The 24,719-nt window shown below is 45.5% G+C and overlaps 1 protein-coding gene and 1 long non-coding RNA gene across 7 annotated transcripts in view; one reads left to right on the top strand and one right to left on the bottom strand.

Annotated features, from left to right (window-relative positions):
* CEP250 (centrosomal protein 250) overlaps positions 1-24,719 on the bottom strand; it is a 51,143-nt gene that overhangs the window by 21,937 nt on the left and 4,487 nt on the right. For 2 of the 6 annotated variants that reach the window (XM_027770149.1, XM_027770150.1), the window contains exons 2-19: positions 22,343-22,630; positions 21,268-21,328; positions 19,816-19,898; positions 19,431-19,601; positions 18,291-18,397; positions 17,800-18,051; positions 15,662-15,758; positions 13,165-13,266; positions 12,492-12,653; positions 11,299-11,477; positions 10,354-10,536; positions 7,928-8,072; positions 6,985-7,131; positions 6,064-6,294; positions 4,522-4,715; positions 4,173-4,300; positions 3,770-3,939; positions 238-405 (exon numbers count right to left, since the gene is read on the bottom strand). In XM_027770149.1, coding sequence (XP_027625950.1) covers positions 238-405; positions 3,770-3,939; positions 4,173-4,300; positions 4,522-4,715; positions 6,064-6,294; positions 6,985-7,131; positions 7,928-8,072; positions 10,354-10,536; positions 11,299-11,477; positions 12,492-12,653; positions 13,165-13,266; positions 15,662-15,758; positions 17,800-18,051; positions 18,291-18,397; positions 19,431-19,601; positions 19,816-19,898; positions 21,268-21,328; positions 22,343-22,528 — 2,766 coding nt within the window. In that variant the 5' untranslated portion in view covers positions 22,529-22,630. The remainder of the gene's footprint in view (positions 1-237; positions 406-3,769; positions 3,940-4,172; positions 4,301-4,521; positions 4,716-6,063; positions 6,295-6,984; positions 7,132-7,927; positions 8,073-10,353; positions 10,537-11,298; positions 11,478-12,491; positions 12,654-13,164; positions 13,267-15,661; positions 15,759-17,799; positions 18,052-18,290; positions 18,398-19,430; positions 19,602-19,815; positions 19,899-21,267; positions 21,329-22,342; positions 22,631-24,719) is intronic. The other 4 variants (XM_006144051.3, XM_027770152.1, XM_027770151.1 and 1 more) reach the window with 4 other exon arrangements.
* On the top strand, positions 62-24,719 carry LOC114007007 (uncharacterized). Its single transcript, XR_003548665.1, has 5 exons — positions 62-186; positions 5,394-5,518; positions 8,054-8,130; positions 22,825-22,988; positions 24,371-24,719. It is a non-coding gene; the product is annotated as an uncharacterized LOC114007007 (long non-coding RNA).

Genomic DNA, 24,719 nt, shown 5'->3' with positions numbered 1-24,719 from the left:
TGTAAAGATTGCAAGCTGACAGGATGTGGTAAATGCTAGCCCTCCCCCAGGAAGTGTGGCGGACTGCTAGCCCTGCAGCTAACGGTGTGGATCGTCCTGCTCATGGGTGGCAAAGAGGGTATCTACACTCTTCTGGAAGCCCCTCTGTGGCATCACTCTTGGGAGTGGGAAAGGAAGTGGTCAAAGGTAAGGAGACCACAGACTGAACATGCAGCTCCGACCCTCCTAGCCTCCAACCTGGCATAGGGCGCTCTCGGCCTGGGTCCGTTCTTCTTCCCTCTGTGCTCGGATGGCTTCAGTTTCTATCTGCTGCTCCCTCAGTCTCATTTCCAGCTCCATCTTTTCCCTCTCTAGGTTCTCCAGAGCCTTAGCCAGCTCCTGCTGGTGCTGGCAGCGCTCTTTCTCCTGGTCACATGAAAGAAATGCTGTGAGATCGGATGGGTGGGACGAGGAGACAGGAGGAGAACTGGACTGGAACAAGAAGTCTCCCTACTAGTCATTAGCTATGTAACCTTGGTGCCTCTCTGTTTCCTTGTCTGCAAAGTCTCTGCCTTATCCATCTCAACAAATTTTATGAGAGTCAAAATAAAATCTATAAAGAATTTGGGTGACCAGCAGTTGGTGTAATGGCTATGTCGCTGGACTCCATGTAGTTGATCGTGGGTTCGAGTCCTGGACCCGGTGGCTTAAACTCATGCCGGGTGAGTGTGTGTGTGTATGTGCGCCCAAGATCCCAAGAGGAGAATGAAGGAGAAGGGATGTGGCATGGCCATCACCCCCCCCCCGGGGGTGATTTCTCACTTTCTCTTTGTTTCTCTGTCTTTCTGGCAAAGCGCATGCACCCTATAGCAAAAACCTCTCCAAAAAAAAATTTTATAAAGAATTCAAATGATACTATACATGTAAAAGTGCATTCTAAAATGCAATCATCCCTATATAAGCTACAAATATGATATATATATACATACATAATAAATATAAATATAAATATAAATATTGAAAAATCACCCCTAAGAGGGATAGCCATGCCTCAGTCCCTTCTCCTCCATTCTCTTTCCAGGATCTTAGGTACATGTGCACATGTGGCCAGCCTGATTTTCTTTTCTTTCTTCTTTTAAAAAATAATTATTTATTTAAAATTTATTTATTTATTTTAATTTGACCAGAGAGAGAGAGAGGGAAAGTAATAAAGCAAGCCACCAGGTCCGTGACTCGAACTGTGGTCAGCCATGTGGGAATCCAGCACCTTTAACCACCACACCACCTGCCAGCCCCCATGTCAGCCTGATTTTCAAGCTGCCAAGTCTGGAACTTGAACCGTGGAGCTGGCCATGTAGGATCTAGTGCCTTAAACTTCATGTCACCTGCTGGCTCTCAAATATCTGTTATTTTTAAAGCAACTGTGTCATGGTTGATGGTTGTAACAAAGAACAGATGGCTGACTGTGGTTCTCTGTTGCCCACTCCTATGCAAGATTGGAGAGTTAGAGTCAGGCCTAGCCCAGCAATGATGTCTCCCTATATTATATAATAGCATTAGGACAGGGTTCTTCCAGAGGTCCCCAGTGACCCAAGACTTTCCCGATATCCCTGAGTAGTGCAAGACCCTTTTATTAGGTTCTAAGGACAGAGGTAAAAGGCTCTTGAGTAGGGCTGGGTGGCAATTTTTAATTTACCACGACTAATGTGGCCTCAGCCACTTTCTCAACATTCCTGTGCCTCAGTTTCCTCATCTATAAAAAATGGGTGGCCCAGCCATGACTGTAGTGGTAGTATGCTGCTCTGCGATGCTGTAAGCCATATGGAGAACTGGAGCTTGGTTGCTGGGTTGACCTGCACACACGAGGCACATGCATACAGGCTTGCATGCCAGTGTGTCCAGATCCTGGATGGCTGGGAAGGCTCGGACAATCAGGCATGAGACCCTATTCAGGGTACTTGTCTTTCTCTCTCTACTGAAATAAGAAAACTTAAAAAAAGTTGCTTCTTGGGACCAGCAGGTGGCATGGTGGTTAAGGTGCTGGATTTCCACATGGTCGACCTTGATTCAAGTCCCAAACCTGGTGGTTTGAAATTCAAGCATGTGTGTGCATGGCCAAAATCCCCAGAGGAGAATGCAGGGGAAGGGATTGTGGCATGGCCATCCCCCGGGTGGGTAATTTCCCACTTTCTGTCTCTCTTCTCTCCCTCTGTCTCTCTGGCAAGTGTACAGATACTATAGTAAAAATCTCTCTCAAAAGTAATTGCTTCTCGGGAACCAGCAGTTAGCATAATGGCTATGTCGCTGGACTCCCACGTAGTCGACCGCGGTTCGTGTCCCGGACCCGGTGGCTTAAAACTCACGCCGGGTGCGTGTGCGTGCGTGCCCAAGATCCCGAGAGGAGAATGGAGGAGAAGGGATTGTGGCATGACCATCCCCCCTGGGGGGTGATTTCTCGCTTTCTGTCTCTATGTCTCTCTCTGTCTGTCTGGCGAGCGCACACGCCCTACAGTGAAAATCTCTCAAAAAAAAAAAAAAAAGTAATTGCTTCTCTTTTATTCCCCTTTATTAATGATAGAGCACATGTGTGTGCATGTGAAAAAGAAAGGGAGAGAGAAACAAGCACCCTCCACAGGGTCTAGCCATGCCACAATCTCCTTCCTCTAGTTCCAACTTATTGCATCCTAGGCACTTACATGCATGTTTGGTGTGTTTCAAGTTGACCAGGGCAAGAATTCAAACCATGGTCACCATGTGGGATCCACCCTCTCTTGAATAGTGGTGTTACCTCTGCACCAAAGAGCTGGCCCACTTCTCTATATATACAGAAAAAGAAACAGGAATAACAACCTCCTAAGGTTGCTTGGAGGATTGAGACTGCAATCCCTTCTCCTCCATTCTCCTCTCGGGATTTTTGGGCACACATGCACATGCGCCCAGCCACCAAGTCCAGAACTCAAATTGCTGTCGACTACATGGGAGTCCAGTGACGTAACCATTGTTCCATCTGCTGGTCCCTCTAATTTGCTTTCTATCATATCCTCAACCTCCATCATTGCACCACACAAGATTATAATCCTTAAAATTATCAGATAGCATTTAAGTATGTTTCCTGTGTTTACAAAATAGAAGGCAGCACTGAAAATATAAATTATGGGGAAGAGCCTAATAATGGCTAAGACATGAACAAAATAATTAAACAGAATGTCTAGAGATAAAAAATATTAAAGTGACATTTCAAACTTGGTGAATAGGGACTAGCAGGTGGCATGGTGATTAAGGTACTGAAATCCAACATAGCTGACGGCAGTTTGAGTCCTGGACCTAGTGGCTTGCTTTCTCACTTTCTCTCTCTCTGTGTCTCTCTGGTGAGCACATGTGCCCTATAGCAAAAACTTAAAAATAAATTAATGAATTAAAAACTTGGTGAATAGACTAAACATCAGATTAGACACAGCTGAAACGGGAAATTAGTGACTAAATGACAAATCTGAAAAAAATCATCCAGAACGCAACCCCATGTATTGATATATCCTAGGATCCACTCTTAAGTTTCTGTACACACCCAAAACATCAACAATAATAATGCCTAAACGCAGATACAGAGCTTCTACATGCCAGGAACTATTAGTATTTTTCATATGCTAACTCCAGGTAAAAGCTGGATTTTACCACTTGGTGACCAAATTTTGCTCTCTTAAGTGGCAATATCCGACCACAAGTCAGCAGGTGGGGCACTCACTGAGGCCATGTCTGCCTCCCCCACCCCCAAGCCATGTCCACCACCTACCCATTTCTCCTGGAGCTGGTTCACTTCCTCCTCATGGGCTATCCTCTGCTGCTCCAGGGCAGCCTGCCCCTCCTGCTCCGCCCGGGCCAGCTCTCTGGCAGCTGTGACCCGTTCCTGCTCTGCCTGGCTCCGTTCAGTGTCCAGTTCCAGCTTTAGGCACCTCACTTCCCCTAAGGTGCCAGGGATGCGATCAGGTCTCCGAGCCTCTGTCCCACTCCCTTCACATAGTAATAGTCTCCCTTTCCTCCCCACCTCATTATGTAGTTCCATCTCAGAGACTCTGAGCTTGGTTGGAAAAGAACCTCTACTCGCCTCCCATTGCCTTCTGGGTTTCAACAGCCCACAGAACAGAGCAGGGCATTCCAGGCCAAGGAATGGAGAATCCATCCCATTGGGTTCTCACCTTGGATTACTTCCTTGGCTTGAATGACAGTTTGAACCTGGACCTCCAGTTGCCCCTTGATGACCTCTATCACAGAATTTTGTTGTTGGGCTTCAAATAGACTGCTTTCCAGTAGCTCCTTGGCTGAGCTGTGAGGTTCAGGAATCAGGAAGAGTTCTTACCCATAAAGTCCCTTACTTTTCCTTCAGAGGAGTTGTGGTCTAACTAATGGCTACCTGGAGAAGCTCAGGGGCAATTATACATTCATATCTCATTTAGAACTCAGATACTTAGGACCGGGAGCTTATCTTGCTACCCCTTGCCTTGCAAAGCTCTCTCTGTGCTTGGTTGACCTGGGTTTTAGCTCTACCTGAGCCCCAGTAGTTGTTCAGTGAGATCCTGCCGGTCCCGCTCCACTGCTTGCAGTCGCACCTCCAGAGCTGCCCTCTCTCGTACCAGGGCTTCCTTCTCCTGGATGGCCCTGGCAAACACGTCTTCCTGTCGCTTTGCCTCCTGACGCAGCTGCTCCAGCTGAGCTGTGGCTGCCTCCTGCTGGTGACAGGCCTGCGGGGAAGAAATTGGTGAGGTATAGAGCAAAGGCAAGATTCCCCTGGGGCTCCTATCACAGGCTTGGCCTTTCAGAGATTCTGGGCCCAGCTCTGTGAGCCCAGAGCATTGCTCACTCAATACCATGTGACATTTATCTATTGCCCTGATCAACCCATAGCGCCCCCTGTCCAGGAAGACTGCCCTCCATTAGCAAGACCCTGTGTTATGGAGAGCAGGACACCTAGCACTAAGGAGTGTTTAGTTTTGAGAAGTAACGCACATACACAATGCCATGAAGAGAGTGATCAGTATCCTGAGGATGACATTCTGAGAAGGGAGATTATGTCTAATTATTAGGGCAATGAGAGGTTTGGTAGAAGAGAAAGATGACCTTTGAGCCAGGTCATTCATTGGTTCAGGAAAAAATCTACTGAGCCCCTGCTATGTGTTAAGTATGGTGCTAAAAGATGGAGAAATAAACGAGGCCAGCAGGTGGCACAGACGTTAAGGTGGCTGGATCCCACATGGTGGACTGTGCAGTTCAAGTCCTGGATCAGGCAGTCTGAGAAACTGCTGGGCATGCATGTGTGGGTGCCTCAGCTCCCAAAAGAATGGAGGAGAAGGAATTGTGGCATGACCAACACTTCTGGGAAGATGATTTCTCACTTTCTCTCTATCTCTTTCTCTCTCCAGTGAGGACACATACCCTACAGAAAAGAAAAAGAAAAAAAAAAAAAAGCTAAAAATGAAGTGAAATAAAATAATAGTAAAAAACAAAAAAATGATGAAATCGTGCCTTCGAGGAGCTTTGGAGAAAGGTAAATGGATAATTATGAAGGTGTGGTGGTTGAAGTAAGCATGAGGTGCTCCCAGAGCACAGAGAAGCATCTACTTAAACGGGGTATGAAGCAGTGGAGAACCAGTAAAAGATTCCTATAGGAATTCCTTAAAAAATCAGAAGATAGGGGAACCAGCAGTTAGTGTAATGGCTATGTTGTTGGACTCCCACGTAGTCGACCACAGTTCGTGTCCCGGACCCGGTGGCTTAAAACTCATGCCGGGCGCGTGTGCGTGCGTGCCCGAGATCCCGAGAGGAGAATGGAAGAGAAGGGATTGCGGCGTGGCCATCCCCCCTGGGGGGTGATTTCTTGCCTTCTGTCTCTCTGTCTCTGTCTGTCTGGCGACCGCATGCACCCTATAACGAAAACCTCTCAAAAAAAAAAAAAATCAGAAGATATACAGAACTACTAACAGTCATTTCTAGAAAGTAAGACTCTCACTTTCTGAATTGTTCCTGTATTATGCTTTTCCTACAAGGAGCATGCATTACACCTTGACATGGTGGTGTGTTCTGTCTTCTCACCTCACTTAGTTTCTCTTGAACAACTTCTTTCTCTTCTTGGATCCCCTTGAGTTCTGCCTGCAGCTCAGCCCCAGTGTCCTCTGCTTTCTGTAGCTGGGCCTCCAGGTGAGTTTTCTTCTCCCAGAGGGCTTCCCTGTTCCTTTCTGCCTCTGCCAGGTCCACCTGCAAGGCGTTCCTCGCCTGCTCTGCAGCCTCCAGTCTTCTGCAGATGGATTCGTTCTCCTGTTCCAACTACTGGCCGAAAAGGAAAGGGGTACAGGGTATCACAGACAAACAGTTACCATTCAGGGATCAATGCTGACCAAGATCCTAGTGAGATAAGAATCTGCTCTCCAAAGAGGAACAAAGGAGTGCTTCTAAGATGGGGAAATCCATTCATTTGATCTAGTGCCTAGATTCCAGGTACCTGATGGGCTGGATGCTAGGGACAGAGATGAAGGCAAACTTCTGCTCTCAAAGAATTCCGAATAATGTGACATACATTTCTGGGGCTCAAGGGAACAGGAATAGTACGGAAGTTCTCTTACTAAAATTATAGGTGAAATTTGTAACATGTAGAGAAGATTCTTTGGAATTTAGACTCTTCAGCAGATCCTTTTCTGATTGTTACTGCTATTATCTCACCCAACAAGGTTAAAAACCTTCTTTCCAGAGGACCTGGGCCCCTTCATAGCCCTGGTGATTCACTGTAAGTGGGGGAGGGAAAAATTTCTACTGGCTAAGTCCAATCCTTACAGCCTTTGCTCTCCTTTGCACTATAAATGTTCCTTTCACTCATTTCAGAACTAAAGTTGGAAGCTAATCTGTCCTGGGCTGATCCATTAAGGATTATGCCCTGTCATGGGCATCAACTCTGTACCACTGGTTTATCTTCCATCAGACTCCAGCTCTACCCTGGGGATCAGAGAGGCCTGTGCTCACCTGGAGAAGCTGCTGGTTCAGCCCAACTTTATCTAAAGCCAGAGCCTCATTTAAGGCACTGAGCTTGACGGCTGCAGCCCGAAGATCAGCCACTTCTGCCTTCAAACTAGTCTCAGAACTCGACAGCTCTGCAATGGACTGTTCTGCCTAAAAAGAGAGAGGGTTAAAGGGCCTATTTCAGTTTCCCAACATACACAGTTCACATTCCCAACACCTGCTGCTTTTTTTTTTTTTTGTACAGAGATCAGTTAACAGTCCATTCCCTCCCTTACATTTTAAACAAGTTTCCTTCTTCCTTCACACATTCACCCACTAAAGAGTAAGACAGGCATTCAGAGTACAGAGGCACAGACATAAAGACGTATAAATAACTTCTATTAATGACACCATAGAAAACGTAAGCAGAGGGTTCTGGGAACTCCAGGCATTAATTCCTTTGAGAGAGTCAAAATGCTTGGTAGATGATGACAATTAAGTTTGGAATTGGGAAACCAAGAACACTTTGGTGTTAAAGAGGGAACAAAGAAGCAGTCAAGGTAAAGAGAAAACTATATTCCAAGTATCAGAGTCATGACAGATCATGGTGTAGCTGAGAATGCAATTAATGCTATGCGGCAGGAGCAGAGGATGTGTGGAGTTAGGATGGGATTTGTGGGTGGAAGGAGAGGGAACACAGCTTGGGGCAGATGTGGCACCACAGAGCTGGGAAACTGAATGCAATGAAGAGACCAACGCAACCAGACTTGTACTCCAGAAAACTCATTTTACTTCCAATATATTGGATATGTTGGGAGAGAGAGAACCCAGAAATAGTCTAGTAATTGAGGAAGGAAATAAGACAGGTCATAGCTTGAAGGGTGAAGGAGGCAGGCTGCATGCCTCTTTCCTGAGAATACAGTTTTCTAAGCTGCCCACCAACAAGAAAGGAGAGAAGGCCACACACCCTCGCCAGCGCTGCAGTCACTTCGGTTTGCTCTTGCCTCAGTAACTCCCCTTCCAGGCGACTTGACTCCAGGGTTTCTCGAAGAGTGATCAGTTCACTGAGTGATTCTGACTGTTTGGCTTCCAGGCCCACCAGGGTCTCCTGACTAGGATGGAAAGGAGAGGAGGCTAAGGAAGTCTTGGGGAGTGGCTAAACCCCAAAAGGTAAGATAACTACTCATGCTATGGAAAAGAATGAGAAAGGTCTCTAAAAACTGGTAAGGAAAGACATATCCAGTTAAAAAAAGCAAAATGCAAAAAAAGTAAATACAGTGTACTCCTTTTTATGCAAGGAAGTTGGGGGAAGGAAGAATATATGCTTATCTTTGCATGAAGTAGCATTGGAAAGACAAACAAGAAATTAATGGAATCACATGCATGTATTATTAAGTCAGATGAATTAATTTTTTTCTTAATTCATGATAGAATGCGTGCACGTGCACATGAGAATGGGAGAGAAAGGGAGGGTAGACTCTCCAGAGGACAGTCTGCCACGATCCCTTTCTCTAGTCCTACAGCCTCTCAGGTCCTGGGCACTCCCATGCATGCCCTGGGGTTTTAGGTGGACAGGCCAGGGCTTTGAGCCAGGTTGCTCTGTGGGATCTAGCTTCTCTTGAGCAGCACATTAGTACAGTGCCGCAGAGCTGGCCCAAGACAAATTAAATTTAAAAGCAATTATCTGGGTGGTCTGTTCACCCTTCCACTTGGTACAGAGGAGATCATTTCTGGCACAAGTCATGACTCTTTGGATAATCCTTTGAGCTGCCAGTATTCAGGCCTAGCTGGTACAAGGAGCTGGGGCACAGGAAAGGGGACACACCAAAGATGAAGAAAATACATTCTTGCTACCTGTCCCTAAAAACCTACCATATGTTAGGCTCTATGTTGGCATTTTCTTTTTTAAATTTGCCAGAGGGCATGTGCACTCACCAGAGACAGACAGAGTGGAAGTGGGAGAAAGAAAGCACTCCCCTGATGAAGCATGATCATGCCACATACTCTCTCCTCCATTTCTCCCTCCTTTCAGATTTTTGGGCATGTACACACATGCACCCAGCATGTTTTCCAAGATACAAGGTCCAGGACTCAAACAGTCCAGTTGGCCCCATAAGATCCAGCTCCTTTAACCACTAGGCCGTGGGCTGGCCCACTTTAGCATTTTCTGAAATACTGCTTTAATCTTCTTCAACAACCCTGTCATTCCCATTTTACAAATAATTTGCCTAGGTAGCCAAGCCATTAATTAATTAGTTGTTTGTTTAGAGTTCTTTTTTGGTATAGGACACATGCGCTCACCGGAGAGACAGAGATAGAGAGAGAGAATGCAAGAAATCACCCCCCTCCCCCATGCAATCCTTTCTCCTCTACTCTCCTCCTGGGATTTGGGACATGCACACATATGTGCCCAGAGTGAGTTTAAGCCACTGGGTTTAGGACATAAACTGTGGTCGACTACCTGGGAGTCCAGCAAGGTAACCATTACACCATCTAGTGGTCCCAACTGGGCCATAATTTAAACCAAGCCTTTTGGCTAAAGTCCTTGCTTTTCCTGGGCTGGCCCTGTAGGCTAGTGGTTAAAGATATTGGATTCTACATGGCTGGCTGCAGTTCGAGTCCTGGCCCTGGAGGCTTGAAAAATATGCTTGGCACATGTGCCTGAAATGTACAAAATCCTAAAAGAATGGAGAAATGGAGAAAGAATTGCAGTGTGACCACTCTGCACTCTCTCTGTTTCTCTCTGGAGAGTGTACTTACTCTCTGGCTACTAAAATGAAATAAAGTCTTTGCTTTTTCTGTGATACCATATAGAAGAATTTACAAATAGCTGGGTCCACTTACTTAGGATTTCCTTCTTGACCACTCATTTCCCATTATTTCCCAATATGTCTTACCCTTTGGCCAGGCCAGCCTATTCTAAACATGCCAAAAACTTTCCTGCCTTCTTTTCTTTACTAATCTACCCCTTCTCCCACTCTCTGCCAAGGCCCTGCTCAATGTCTATCCCCTCTTCCATTAAGCTTTCCTTGGTTCTCAATAATTAACTGTTACTCCTATGGTCCCAAGTGACCTAGCTTAAAGCTCTATTCAGCTCGTATTTCATCTGGCCTCATGTCATAGTTGGCTGGTTACTTGTCTGTCTTCTCCGTTAGACTGAAAGCTCCTAGGGATTGAGGCCTGTGTCTTATTCATATCTGTATTCCCTAGAGAACCTCATCCCTTACAGATGCTCAGCAAAGTCTGGATAAACTTTCTGAACTGTCTTTCTGCAAAGGCAGGAGCAATAAGCTGATGGGAACCTGCTGCATCCCAAGCTTTCTAAAAGTCCCCACTAAAAGTCCTTCAGTGAGGGCAGGAGTGAGATGAGCAAGGAGGGGACAGGTTACACACAGGCGCTCCCTTTCCAAGACAGCCAGGTGCAGCTCCTCCTGCTGCTCTTCCTTCTCCCCCTGAGCAGAGTCTCCCTGTAGCTGAAGCTCCATGTTTGTCCTTCGCAGCCTCCAGGCCTCCTGTTCCAGCACCTCCAGTTGCTGCTGCAACTCTCCCCTGGCCTTCTGCAGCAGCTCTCGTTCCCTGGAAGGAGACCAGTGATGAGCAGAGACCAGGACCTAAAATCCTTGCTAAAGGCAGATATCAAAGGAGAGAGGACCCCACTTCCTTTCAACATCCCATCTTTTTTTTTTCTTTTTGAGAGTTTTTTTGCTATAGGGCGTGTGCACTGGCCAGGAAGACAGAGAGACAGAGAGACAGAAAGCGAGAAATCACCCCCCAGGAGGGATGGCCATGCCACAATACCGTCTCCTCCATTCTCCTCTTGGGATCTTGGGCACGCACGCACACACACCGGGCATGAGTTTAAGCCACCGGGTCCGGGACTCAAACCACAGTCGACTACATGGGAGTCCAGCGACATAGCCATTATGCTAACTGCTGGTCCCATCAACATCCCATCTTTAATAATTTTGACCAGCTCATTTCACACTACTTCCCAGTATATCTTTTTTTTTTAAGAATTATTTTATTTAACATTTAAAAAAATGTATTTGTTTTATTTTAATTTGACCAGAGAGGGACAGAGCAAGAGAGAGAAAGTGAGAAAGCAAGTGACCAGGTCCGGGACTTGAACTGTGGTCAGCCATGTGGAAGTCCAGTGCCTTTAACCATTCCACCTGTCAGCCCCGTTTCCAGTATATCTTAACCCAAACTCAGCACTGAGCAGCTCTGGGTCTCAGGGTCAGCAGGATCAGCCAACAGGAAATGTGATGGGAACGAGTAAATGGCTGCATGAGGACTGAGTCCGGGGTGAAAGGTGGAATGAACAGCCCGCCTGCTCACTTGCTGAGGGAGTCCACCTCTCCCTGGAGGTCCACAGTCTGCCCTGCCAGAGTGTCCCGCTCCCCAGTGAGCTTCTGTAGTCGCTCCCTCAGGGCTTTGCCTTCTTCTTCCCACTGATCATGCTGCTGCTGTAATAAGCTCACAGCCTCCTGGCAGCCTGAAAGCTGCTGCCTCAGGTCCTGCGGAAGGAGAGCAACAGAAACTAGATGATGAGCCAAAGGGCAAGAGCAAAGGCAGGGTGTCAGAAGCCTGAAAGTAGGGCTGGACAAGGGGACTAGGGACTGGGAAATCAAGGGCAAGCTGAGGATGGAGTGGTGACCAGTTGAGAAGACAGAGAATCAGAGATTATTGGACATTTGTGGAATTGCAGCCTTAGAGTTCTTCAAAGGTTCAGGAAGATGGGGTATGTGATGTGTGCTTGAGACCCTCGAGTTGGGAACCACTTACCTATAATCTCCCAGGGCTCTGGCTGCCAATCACAGTACAATGCAAAGACTGCATGCAAAGTGAAGCGTGCTACTGGCAGAGAACGTGCTGCTCCCACAGCGCAAGTGGGCAGACATGGAGATTCTCATGGGCACTCTGGGGTGTTGACAAAGCCCCTCATAACTGGTCAACAAAGTGGAAGGAGCAGTCTAGGCTAAGGAGGTGGCTGGAACACAGATCAGTTTAGATAGCCCTGCTGTGACTCACATGGCCGAACGTATTTTTTTGAGTGGAAGGGGCCGTGGATTAGAAATAAATGTAGAAATAAACACACAAAGACACATAAGTAGGGAAAAGCAAAGATTGGGTGGTTCAGACTCTTCTGATGGAGGCAGTTCTGGTCCTGAGCCGTTTTTAAGTTTATTTTTTTATAGGGAAAAAAGGGAGGAAGGGGAAGTAGAATGTAAAGTCCAGCATTTTTAGATGTTAATCAGCTAAAGATGTAAAACCTTTGGAGCTCTGTAGTCTTATACAAGCTTTTTAAAATTTTCTCGGGCCTTCTTTGGCTAACACATAGTTTCTTTTAACCAATACTGCCTTGCAGTTTTGACACAGAGACAGACATGTGTCCTTTGTTAAACGCTTTCACTAGCTTTGCAGTGACAGCCCAAAGAACCGTGTTTTTGCATGTGTTTATTGTGTTGCTCAGATCTGGCTGCTCCCCACACCCGACCCCTATGGCTGAGGAGGAATGCTGGGGTTCTCACCTGCACAGCCTCGCGTCTCTGAGTCAGCACTGAACGCACCAGAGTAAGAGTCTTGTCTGGGTCCTGGGAATCAAACTGGGAAGGGAAGCCACTGGTGTCCAATTCCAAAGAGCACTCATGATGAGAGCCTTGGCCCATATTGTCCCCTTCTTCTACCATGGCCTGAAACCCAACACAGACAGGTCATCACCCTCCAGACCAAGATGGAGACCAGACAGAGGACTTACACCAGAGCCTGGACAAACCGGACATTGTCCTGCTCAGGGCCTCTCCCCAAGGAGTAGAAGGGGGAGAGCTGAGAGCATCAAGGCTGGTTCCTTTGACTCTCTTTGGTCACCCAAACCAGGTTTAATAACAAGGCTAGAGCAACTTTGGGACAACAGTAAATTAAGAAATGCAGGAAGAGAGAGATTAAGGTAATGACCAGAATCCAGTTTTCACCCTGAGAACTGCACCTGGCAACAGGAAACAGCCCGTCCTGCTCACCAGACAGAGCTAGGACCTGAGTCCCTTAGAGTTCCAGTCTTCATACACTCAGGAGAACTCATCCCCCAAGACACTACACCCAAACACCTCGGAGCCTGGGAACCTAGGCATGACCAAGAGGACATAAAGGTCTGGAGAGAAGGATGAGGTATAACCTGGTTACCACGAACAGGAGGCTTATCATTACCTGGGTTATATCCTTGATCACCTGCTGTAAAGACAGCTTCTCCTCTTGGGCATTCTTACTAAGAGATGCCTCGTGTTCCATTAATTCTGCGTGGTTTGTCTCCTGGACAGGGAACAGAATGGAGCCTCAGAGCCAAATTCCCAAAAGAGAATTTATAATTCCAGACCCTAAATTAACCAAAGCCTCATTCTGTCTATTCTGTCAAACTAATTTTTCCCCTGACTACATGCGAATGCTACCTGTTGTCCAAAGAGTCTGAGGGCAATATGATAAGGGGATAAGAAGTTCATATTCAGTGGTAAAAACTTCCAAATGAGACTGCCTAGATTAGGGTTCTGCACCTTAGGCAACTGCTTTGAGCTCCTTCTCTTTGAAACAGGAATAATTAACAGTAATTACTTCATAAGTTTGTTTTGAGGCTTAAATTAATAAATACATGTAAATGACAACACAATGCCTGGAGCAACGTGAATGCTCAGTCATTGTGTGCTCTTATCAGATGCTAAGTGGCTGCTGTCTCTAAGCAGTAAATCGATACTTGACACTTAACACCAATGAAGCAGAGAAACCTCTAGCTCAGAAGCCCGAAACAAAATTTCCTTTCTTCCTTCCTATCATATCTGTGTTAGTAAAGGCCTGACTTGTAGCTATGTTGTATTTGGCCTACACATAATTTGAAACATTTGTAGGCTGAAAATTTTTGCATAAAAATATGAATTTATGGCTTTTCTCAAAAACTTAACAAATGAGTAACACCTAGCCTCCATTCCTACATGGCGATAATTTACTGAAGTTGAATACTGGATGCCTCATTTAGAGGAGACATTTATTCTTCAGGGTCCTACAGTCCCTACCATTTCTCACTGTTTAATACTGAGCACAAGTGTCCCCTGCAGTACTGAACGTTAAATATGACGGTACTACAAAATAAGAATTTGTATACAACAGAACCCACTTTGCTCATTTATAGTGTCTGAGCCCTGTGGATATTTGAATGGGTAAAAAAGGAATCAAAAAGGCACAAACAAATCTGGCTCCCAGCTGTCCTAGGCTGGATGAAATAATTAGGGGTATGTGCATGGATAGGGGCTCAAGAGTCACCTAAAATCAGGGATTTAAAGGCTCGCAGAGATCAAAGGAACATGCACTAGGCTATAGGTCCTGATGTGCAGCCTTAAAGAATTTTTCTTTTTTAAAAAAATTATTTATTTTAATTTTTAAAAATATTCATTCATTTTAATTTGACCAGACAGAGACAGAGAGGGAAAGTGAGAAAGCAAATCACCAGATCCAGGACTTGAACCGTGGTCAATCATGTGGGAGTGCCCAGCATCTTAACCACCATGCCACCCACTGGCCCCAAGAACCCCTTTTTTAATTTCCAGAAGGTGCATGTGCTCACCAGAGAGGGTGGGAGAGAAAGTGAAAGAGACAGAATGAGAGAAAGAGAGAGAAAGTACAGTCCCAACAGGGTGTGGTCATGCCATAGTCCATTTTTCTTTCCCGTCAGGATTTTGGGCATGCATGCACACGCATCCAGCATGTGTTCCAGAGCTGGGATTCAAACCAAGGTCAGTCATGTGGGTTTGGCTCCATTAACCACTGTACTACGAGGCCAGCCTGGAGAATCCTTTAGATAACATCCCTGACAGCTGTTAAGCCAGTGACTAAAACCTCACTCCTTTCCAAGACTGTTCCGCTACTAAACAGCTCCATCTGCAGGCCAAGATCTACCTCTGTAACTTCTAGCCATTTACATTGGTTTTGCCCCAGAAAACACTAAACAAGTCAACTCTCTTTTCCCCAGTGTCACAATGCTTTAGATACGTAAAGGCAGCCATCGTGTCCTCAGGCCCTTTCTTCTCCAGGCTAAACATTGCCATACTCCTCGGTTTTTCACATACAACTACATTTTGATTCTCCCCACACATCCTCATCCTGGTGACGCACTAATTTGCCAGGTGTCTCTTAGTGTATGTACACCTCCCTTTGATAAGGATACATGGCATACGTGTACCATTGTAATTTGCCAAGGAATACAATAGGGAGAGTAGACAATTAATAATATGTATTAAAAAAAAATAAACAGGGACCAGCAGTTAGCGTAATGGCTATGTCGCTGGACTCCCATGTAGTCGACCGCAGTTCGCATCCCGAACCCAGTGGCTTAAACTCATGCCGGGTGCATGTGCGTGCATGCTCAAAATCCCGAGGAGAATGGAAAAGGGATTGCAGTGTGGCCATCCCCCCTGGAGGGTGATTTTTCGCTTTTTGTCTCTCTGTCTCTCTCTGTCTTTCTGGCAAGCGTACGCGCCCTATGACAAAAACCAAAAAAAAAAAAAAAAAAAAAGTTAATTTTCACATTTAGCAAATTTTTTTTTTGGCTGTACAGGATTTCATCATGGAATATTTAACTGGTATCCTGCACTAACTGTCCATAAAGAACAAAGAACCTATAAGTCCAACCCCAACTGCTTTCCAGAAAAGAATCATATACCAGAATCTCCATTGTCTCTCTCAGAGCCTTTACCATCTTTTCATAATCTTCATTTTGCTTCTGGGATTGGGTCAGTAGAGCAGAGAGCTCCGTCACCCTAAGGAGAAGAGCACAGCACTGTCACCTGGGCAGCCCACACATGTGGACAGAGCAACTATACAGCACACCCCAGCCCCAACACAGACACTCCCACTGCAGCCTCCCCAGAATCCCTTGGGTGCCCCCAACCCCTCTGCGTTCTCTGAATACCAAATGATGCCATAGCCTTGAACTTGGGGGGGAGCCAAAAGCCACTCAGACACATGCAGGGATTTACCACATCTCAAGGCTGGAACACGTGTTTGGGGGCCCAGGAACTGAAGGAAAGCCCTGGCCCAGGCCCTTCCAGGCCTCGCTTGATCTTGAAGTCAAGCACCCTGAAGCCAATAAGAACATCAGAAATGCCACATGGGATAGTCCCAAGATCCCTCCAGCCTCAGGGTCTGACTTTTATAAGGAAAAGGGAAGGACAATTTGGTGGGGATTATGTTCAACCTCCCTGAAACTAATGTCCAAGTCCAGCAATATCACCACGCATCTTAGTCACTTAACATTATATCTTGGAGCTTAGTGCCTGGTATTATTGGGTATTCGGAAAAGTCATGACGCATTTTTTTTTTTTGAGAGGTTTTTGCTATAGGTTATGTGCACTCGCCAGAAAGACAGAGACAGAGAGACAGAAAGTGAGAACATCACCCCCCAGGGGGGATGGCCACACCGCAATCTCTTCTCCCCTACTCTCCTCTTAGAATCCTGGGCACGCATACACACGCACCCGGCGTGAGTTTAAGCCACCAGGTCCGGGACTTGAACCGTGGTCGACCACATGGGAGTCCAGCAACATAGCCATTACACCAACTGCTGGTCCCCATGTCATGATGTATTTTTGCATAGAAAAATATGTCATGACTTTTCCAACAACCCAATATGTGGGTGGCGAAATAAATATTTCTTAAATCACTATCATCCAGCAGTTAACATTTTTAAGTCTTATTTTTATTCTGTACCATTTCTAAAAGCCTTAACTCACTATATGGTTACTCATTTATTGTATTATTCAACAAACATTTGTATAGTATGCCTACTACCTGACGGGCGAAATGCAAAGAACTAAACCAACCACAAAACTTACAACATGGGGGACCAGCAGTTAGTGTAGTGGCTTTGTCGCTGGACTCCTACGTAGTCGACCATGGTTCAAGTCCCAGACCCGGTGGCTTAAAACTCACACCGGGCGCCTGTGCATGCGTGCCCAAGATCCCGAGAGGAGAATGGAGGAGAAGGGACTGCGGCATGGCCATCCTCCCCGGGGGTGATTTTTCGCTTTCTGTCTCTATGTCTCTCTATGTCTGTCTGGCGAGTGCACACGCCCTATAGCAAAAAAAAAAAAAAAAAAAAAAAAAAAAACAAACAAACGAAAAAAAAAAAACCTTACAACATGGTCTTTTTGTACTTCTCAGTGCCTCCAAAAGCAAAAATGCATAGTCCTGCAACTTACATACACTACCAATAGATGGAGACACAACCCTTGTCATGAACATACTGAACTTTGCCTTCAGATTCCATGGGGCTCCCTGCTTATGTAACTGCCTTTCTTAACATCATTTAAAAACAAACAAACAAACAAAACAAAAAACAAAACCAATTCTATCTCATTATAACCCCCAAATTAAAATAGCATTACTAAGGTCAGGAAAGGCTTCATGAAAGAGGGGACACCTGAACTATGCCTTAAAAGATAAGACAGAGAGAGAAGGGAGGGAGGTATTCCAGGCTAAAGTCAGCATGTACAAAGGCAGAAAATGCACAGAGCAGCCTGGCTGTTCTGGAAATGACAAGCAGTTTGATACTGATGGAGGACAGAGTCATAGCTAGCTCTATAAATCAATAGGAGAGAAACCGAGTGACAAGATATTCTGAAGGCAGAGGTCAGTGACAAGCTCCAACTGTGGCACTGGGTTTCAAACTTGACTCCTCCTGGCACATCTCCTTCCCCTCTCATGGTAGGACTGCTCGTAGCATTTCTCTGCTTATCCCTAACTCTCTAAGGGAGTGAGTTTTCTCTCAGTGAACCCTTCCCGGCACCCAGGCCATCTCACCGATCCTGAAGCTCAGCCTTCTCCAGATCTCCTTGACTCTTCAGCTGTATTAACTCCTGGCTCTTCTCATGGGCTTCCTTCTCCAGCTTCTGGGTCTTAGCTAGTAGCAGCAGCAGCTGAGCTGGCTCACTTCCATCTTGTCTCCCAGATCCATCTGATTCCCGAGACTGTACACCCACAGTCAAGCGCAGACAACAGGTCAACAGGGACCCTGAAAGCCTCACGTGCTCAGCCTTCAGCTCCGTCAGATCTCTGAATATAAGCACAGAAGAAAGCAGACTCCAATAAGGACCAGGGAAGGAAGTATGGAGCTCAGGCCCAATGAAGGTCTGGGACAAATCATCTGAATCCAATAATACCACCTCTCCGCCACCAAATGTACCATCTGCTGTACCCAGACCAGATTCTTGACCCCCCTGCCCTTCTATAGCAGCCTATTGTCATAAGCCAGAATCAGTAGAGGCAAACCTCCCCCTTATCTGCACACTGACCTGTCAGTAGCTGACTTCATTTCCAGGAAGTGGCGTCGGAAGGTCACCACGTCCCGCCATAGACTGAGAAGGCGACCATGCTCCCCTTTCAGGTAGCCCTTGAAGAACTGTGTTCAGAAACTCAGGTCATATCAAAGAGCAAAGGACTATCTTTTGCCAAGACAAGGGTCTTAGATTCCTTTTGACTGCTAGGGTTAGGGAAAGCAAGGATCATAGGAAGACAGCTTATAAATGGATGTCTATATTCAGGTTTTACTGAAGTATTTAATAAAGTTGGCAGTGGATTCCAGAGGTCAACGGGGCTCAGGCTGGTATACGGCCTTCCTCTAGGTTGGATTATAAAAGGATACTTTGTTGTTACTTAACAAATGAGAGCCATTACTGTAGACTTATAAGAAGGATTAAATGCTATAATATATATGCAGTCACCCAGCACGGAGAAAAGACTCAGGAAATATTTGTTTCCTTTAGCCAAAATCTGAAAACTCCCTAAGACCCATAACTGGTTTTTCTTCCCCATTCAGTTTCTTTCTTTCTTTTTTTTTCTTCCCATTGCCAGAGGATGTATGTACTAGCCAGAGACAGACAGAGAGAGGGAGAGGGAAAAAGCATCCCCAAAGAAGTATAGTCATGCAGCAATCTTTCCATTTCTCCATCCTCTCAGGATCTGAAGCACACACACACACACACACACACACACACACACACACATACCTAGAGTGTTTTTCAAGCCATAAGGGCCAGGATTTGAATCACAGTTGACCATGTGGGATCCAGCTCTCTTAAACACTAAGCTCCCTTACACACTAAGGCCAATTACAGGGCTTGCCCTCTTCCTCACTCAATTTCAATAGCTACCCCCTAGTATCTAGATATGCAGACTTCAGATGAGGGGAGTCAGTAAGCTTTCAGATCCACCTGTAATAAAACCTAAGCTAGTCACTTTGCAGGGACAGAGTTGCTTTAAGCATCTTGCCACCTACTGGCAAAACCTAGACGGTTAGAGACTTTCATAAAGACAGCTCAGTTTCCATTCAAGTCCTGAAGTTAATACTTTCAGCACCAACCAGGTTAGTGCCTGGAGCGCACAGCTCTCCTCTGATGGCACCACCCCCACACAGAGCCCTCAGTTCTTCCTACCTCCTGCTCCATCCGCCATTGGCTTTCCTTCCTCATTAGCTCATCCCGGGCCCGGCTCCAATCCACTGTCAATTTTTCTACATCTTCCCGAAGGGCTTTATTCACCACATCAGCTTTTTCCATGTGCAATCGAAGCTGGGTGTTCACCTCTGCTAGACTTTCACACCTGCACTGGGGAGGGGTAAGAGCAAGTACAAAATAAAAGTCCGGTCCAACTGTTGGATCTCTGAAGATGACAATCACTAGATTTTCCACTGCCAGGAACTAGAGGGCTAAACTGAAGTCCCTGGTTCTATTCCATATGAGCCCTTAGCTCAGAGGTTTCCCATTAGCCTTCTCCCCCCACTGGTTAATCACCCAGGTCAGAAAATTTGGGGTCCATCACCTCTGTTGCTCCTCCTCCAGTCGAATCAGCAATTGTTCCAGGTTTGGTTCCTCCACATTTTCCCACCTCTGAGGGATCAGTCCCTTCACCAGACAGAGATAAGCCTTATTTAGCTCCAAAGAGAACAATGTTCAGACCAATTCCCTGATAGTCCTTCTACAGCAGTCTACTTACCTTTTCACTTTTTCTCTCCCCCCATACTTTCTTAAAAAATGTTTTACTTGTGGGACCAGCAGTTAGTGTAATGGCTATGTCGCTGGACTCCCACATAGTTGACCGCGGTTCGCGTCCGGACCCGGTGGCTTAAAACTCATGCCAGGCGTGTGTGTGTGCGTGCCCAAGATCCCAAGAGGAGACTGGAGGAGAAGGGATTGTGGTGTGGCCATCCCCCCATGGAGGGTGATTTCTCGCTTTCTGTCTCTCTGTCTCTCTCTCTCTGTCTGTCTGGCGAGCGCACGCACCCTATAGCAAAAACCTCTCAAAAAAAAAAAAAAGTTTTACTTGTTATTATTGTTTTTCAGTTTGACTGGAGCTAGACAGAGAGAGGGAAAGTGAGAAAGCAAGCTGCCAGGTCCAGAACTTGAACTGCTGTCAGCCATGTAGGAGTCCAGCACTTTAAACTCTCCCCACCGTTTTTTTTTCTTTTAGCAAGATGCTTCTTTTCTCAATCACTGTATCCTGAAAGTAAATCCAGTGCATTCCTTTCCTCAAAAGTGAACCAATGACTTCTCCTGAAAGATGGTTTTTGGTAGTGAAAAGAATCTTCAACCTAAAAATCTTAAGATGTGTTTTCACTAATAACCATGACTTCTTCTATGCTCATTTTTTGAAATCACTTGATTTCTCAGAGCTACAGCATCTTCAGCTACAAAATGAAAGTAGTATTATTCTCCTCAGAAAGATGCTTTGTAGATTAAGTAACATTAATTACATGGCAATGCCTAACAGTGCCTGACCCACATGGAAAGTGCTCAGTAAGTCTGGTTCTTTCCTTCCTCTGATGAAACTCTTTTGAGGAGAATGCAACAAGGTGCAAGAGAAAGCTGGAAAAAAGGCAAATGAGTTTTTCAAAGCCAGTTCTACCTAGAGAATAGCACAAATAAACTCCTCTGCCACAGACACGCCTTGAAGGTCTGAAGATACACATTCTATGATAGACAAACACTGACACCTGCTGGAAGAGAAATGCATTTCTTCCCCCTAACTCCATACTGAACCATCTGATAGTCAAGAAGCTGCGTTTCAGCCTGACAGAACCAAAGGTTGTATGTAACCTGAGAGCCCAGTGATAATCAGTTCAAATGAAGATATTAGCGAGATAAAGCTCTCAAGGCCTGCAGAGAGACTTCTATCATAGATCCTCCTTTCACACTCCCCAACCTCCCTCAGTCACCAAAGGAAGCCTAAGTATATTCACTGAGGACCCACTGGGAGCAGTGGACTCATCCTTACTCACTCCAGTGGCTTCCAGCCGCTTCTCCAGCTCTTGGCACCAGTTCCGGTACTGCAACACCTGAGGCAAACAGAACAGGTAGACAGCTGGACACAGGTGGTACTAACAGCCCAAACCTAAGGCTCCTGGAGATCCTGGGCAAACTTGCCGTGAATGCAGAACTGGTAGTGACAGGGAGGTAGGGCTATAACATCTTACAGTTCCTATTTGGGCATTTAAATAATACTTCCTAGGGGCCAGCAGGTGGTGGTGGTTAAGGTGCTGGACTCCCCTATGGCTGACTATGGTTTGAGTACTGGACCTGAAGGCTTGCTTTCTCACTTTCTCTCGTTCTCTCTCTCTCTGGTCAAATTAAAAAATAATAACAAATGAATAAAAATAGGGGACCAGCAGATAGCATAATGGTTATGTCGCTGGACTCCCACTTAGTTAACCACAGTTTGAGTTTCAGACCCAGCAGCTTAAAACTCACACCCGGTCCATGTGCATGCGTTTCCAAAATCCCAAGAAGAGGATGAAGGAGAAGGGACTGTGGCATGGCCATATCCCTTGGGGGGTGACTTCTCACTTTCTGTCTGTTTCTCTAGTGACAGAGACAGATTTTTGCCCGTAGCAAAAACTTTTCCCTAAATAAATTAATAAATAAAACAATTATTTTTAAAAAGTACTTTCTTGGGGCCGGCAGGTGGCGTGGTGGTTAAGGGCACTGGACTCCCACATGATTGACCGTGGTTTTCGTCCTGGACTTGGTGGCTTGCTTTCTCACTTTCTCTCTCTTTCTGTCCCTCACTGGTCAAATTAAAAATAAATAAATACAGATTAAAAAAAACACACACACACACATCATCTTTAAACAGAATATATATACCCCAGGGAGTAGTTGTGATAGTCAAAAGGAGATGCTACATTTGAAAGCTGCAAGTTCTGAGTCCTTCCTCTCACCAAGCTAGGGGTGGACAATGATCTCCACATGGCTCTGCCTCTTATAACCCTTACCCCACCTCAGCACCCAGACCTCAGCACCCAGTTCTAGGTGCTGTTCTTTTCCCTTTCCCAAAAGCACAGCTGCCTCACCTTGGCCTGCAGCTTCCTCACAAGAGCTGCTTGCCTCTGCTGGGCCTCCTGGGAGCTCTTCAGCTTCTGCCAGGAGGCTGCCTGGTTCTCTGCCATCTGCTGCTGCAGTGCCAGGACTTGCTCCTCCAGCACCAGCTGCAGTGACTTGGGCTTCATGCTGTTCAACCCAGGGCTTCTTGTTTCCATGGGGTACCAGACTGTAAGTCCACCGGCCCCTATGCAGCCGGAGGCTGTTTGCTCCCAGCAGGGTCTCTAACCATTGCTGTGCCACCTCCACCTCCTCTTGAGCTGGGGACCAAAGCACATAGTAGAATCGAAGGTTCTGTATCAATGACTCAGATTTATTCAGCAAATATACATTTATTAAATTTGTCAAAGTGTCCGGAAAAACTGGATTGAACAAAGTAAACAGGTACAAGACTTTACTACAATACTCTTTAGAATCTTTAAAATACTAAGATGGATTCTAATCTCTTTCTCAGGTTTCTCCTCCTGGGATTGGGTACATATGCACATGCAGCTGGCATGTTTTCTCAAACCACCAATCTGGGGACTTGAGCCACGCAGTCGGCCGTGTGGGATCCAACTGCCTCAACCACCATCCCACCAGTTAACCCCAGAACCAAATCTCTAAGAAATGGACATGGTAAGCATTATTTCTCAGGTTTAACTGCCCATGACACAAGGCCACCAGACTAGTGTTTCCTGGCATGCCTTTTGGTGCTAGACTAAGGCCTCCTGGTTCACCATTGCATCCCTAGTACCTGGCACAGGTAGCATGGTGGTTAAGGGGCTGGGCCCCACCGCAGTTTGAGACCTGGACCAGACGGCTTACGTGCTCTCTCATTCTCGGGTAAACACACATGTCCCATAGCAAATTAAATAATAATAATAGAATTAAATAATTATTTTTTTAAAATCAGAATATCTGCTGATCTTTGACCCATATTTTACTAAGCAACAACCAGCTGCCAATGAATAGTTAGTGCCTGCTCCTTTACGCCTGGCAGGTGCTCTCCAGTTGACCACAGTTCCCTCCACACACACCGTCTAATCTCTCACATTGAGGGCAGGTTTTAGTTGTCATTTATCATTGCACTTGTGCTATTGTTTTTCAGAGTTATACTGGGAACTCTATACTATGCAGTTTTTCTGTAAATCTGTAATTGTTGTAAAAAATAAAGTTCATTTAAAAAATAATTAAGGAGGCCAGCAGGCAGCATGGTAGTTAAGGTGCTGAATTTCTACATGGCCAGGTGTGGTTTGAATCCTGGACCTGGCAGCTGGAAAATCACAACAAATAAATAAATACATGTAAAAATGAATAATAACAATAGTAATTATTATTATTATTAGGGGCCAGCAGGTGGCATGGTGGTTAAGGCACTGGATCTCACATGGTCGACTCTGCAGTTTGAGTCCTGGACCTGGTGGCTTGAAAAACACACTGGCCATGTGTGTATATGTATCTAAACTCCTGAGAGGAGAATGGAGGAAAAGGAACTGTGGTGTGGCATCTCCCTTGAAGGATGCTTTCTCACTTTCTCTCTATTTCTCTCTGGCAAGTACACACACCCTATGGCAAAAAAAAAAAATCTAAAAAAAAGAAAAATTGAAGTGTCTTATTAGAATTAATGTTCCATTAGAAAGACTAAAACAAAACAAAATCCCCATAAAACTGAGATTCATTAAAACTAGAATAAAAAGGAGACAGAGAAAAATTATATTAACTATCTATCTGAAATTGAGATTTAGTTCTGGCCTTCCTCAAGACACAGATCAGCACCCTTTTATTAACACAGAGTCTGGTCAGCCAGGGAATGAACTAACAGCACTCCATAGTAAAGGCAGGTTTCAATGTCCCTCAGAAAAAGAAAAGCTGGCAAAGAGGAACAGAGACTGGACTGCATTCAAATGAGATGAGGGTCAAGTACTTTGTAAATTGTAAACTACTGAATAGATGTTATCATTCCTACAGGAAAAGAGAAACATTCACTTCTTTTAAAAATTAATTTATTCCATAAACAGGCATCGATTCCACCTCAGGATCAGGAGTATGCCAGGGTGGTGCAGAAATGAACAAGACCTACGTTCTACTTTTGCTACGAATCAGAATGGGAAGGGCAGCAATCTTACTGAAGATCAATAGCCTCTACTGAACCCTGAGTGGAAAGAGACCGAGTGTGGTATAAATGACATATTTAGTCTTTTCTCATCCACAATACTCCATTTGGGATATAAAGAAACATTTAAATAAAGTTTAAAATAGAAGCCACACCACCAAAACTTGGAGTGGAGGTATAAATGCTGTAAGGACTAAGATGTGGACAGGTATTATTGAATAGATGTTGTCTTTTAAAGAGAAATAGGCAAAACA

Source organism: Tupaia chinensis, unplaced genomic scaffold (genome assembly GCF_000334495.1).
Source record: "Tupaia chinensis unplaced genomic scaffold, TupChi_1.0 Scaffold000115_1, whole genome shotgun sequence".
In the NCBI taxonomy this organism is placed as follows: Eukaryota; Metazoa; Chordata; class Mammalia; order Scandentia; family Tupaiidae; genus Tupaia; species Tupaia belangeri.
The sequence above is the reverse complement of the archived record's forward strand: the minus strand, read 5'-3'. Positions and strand labels throughout refer to the sequence as shown.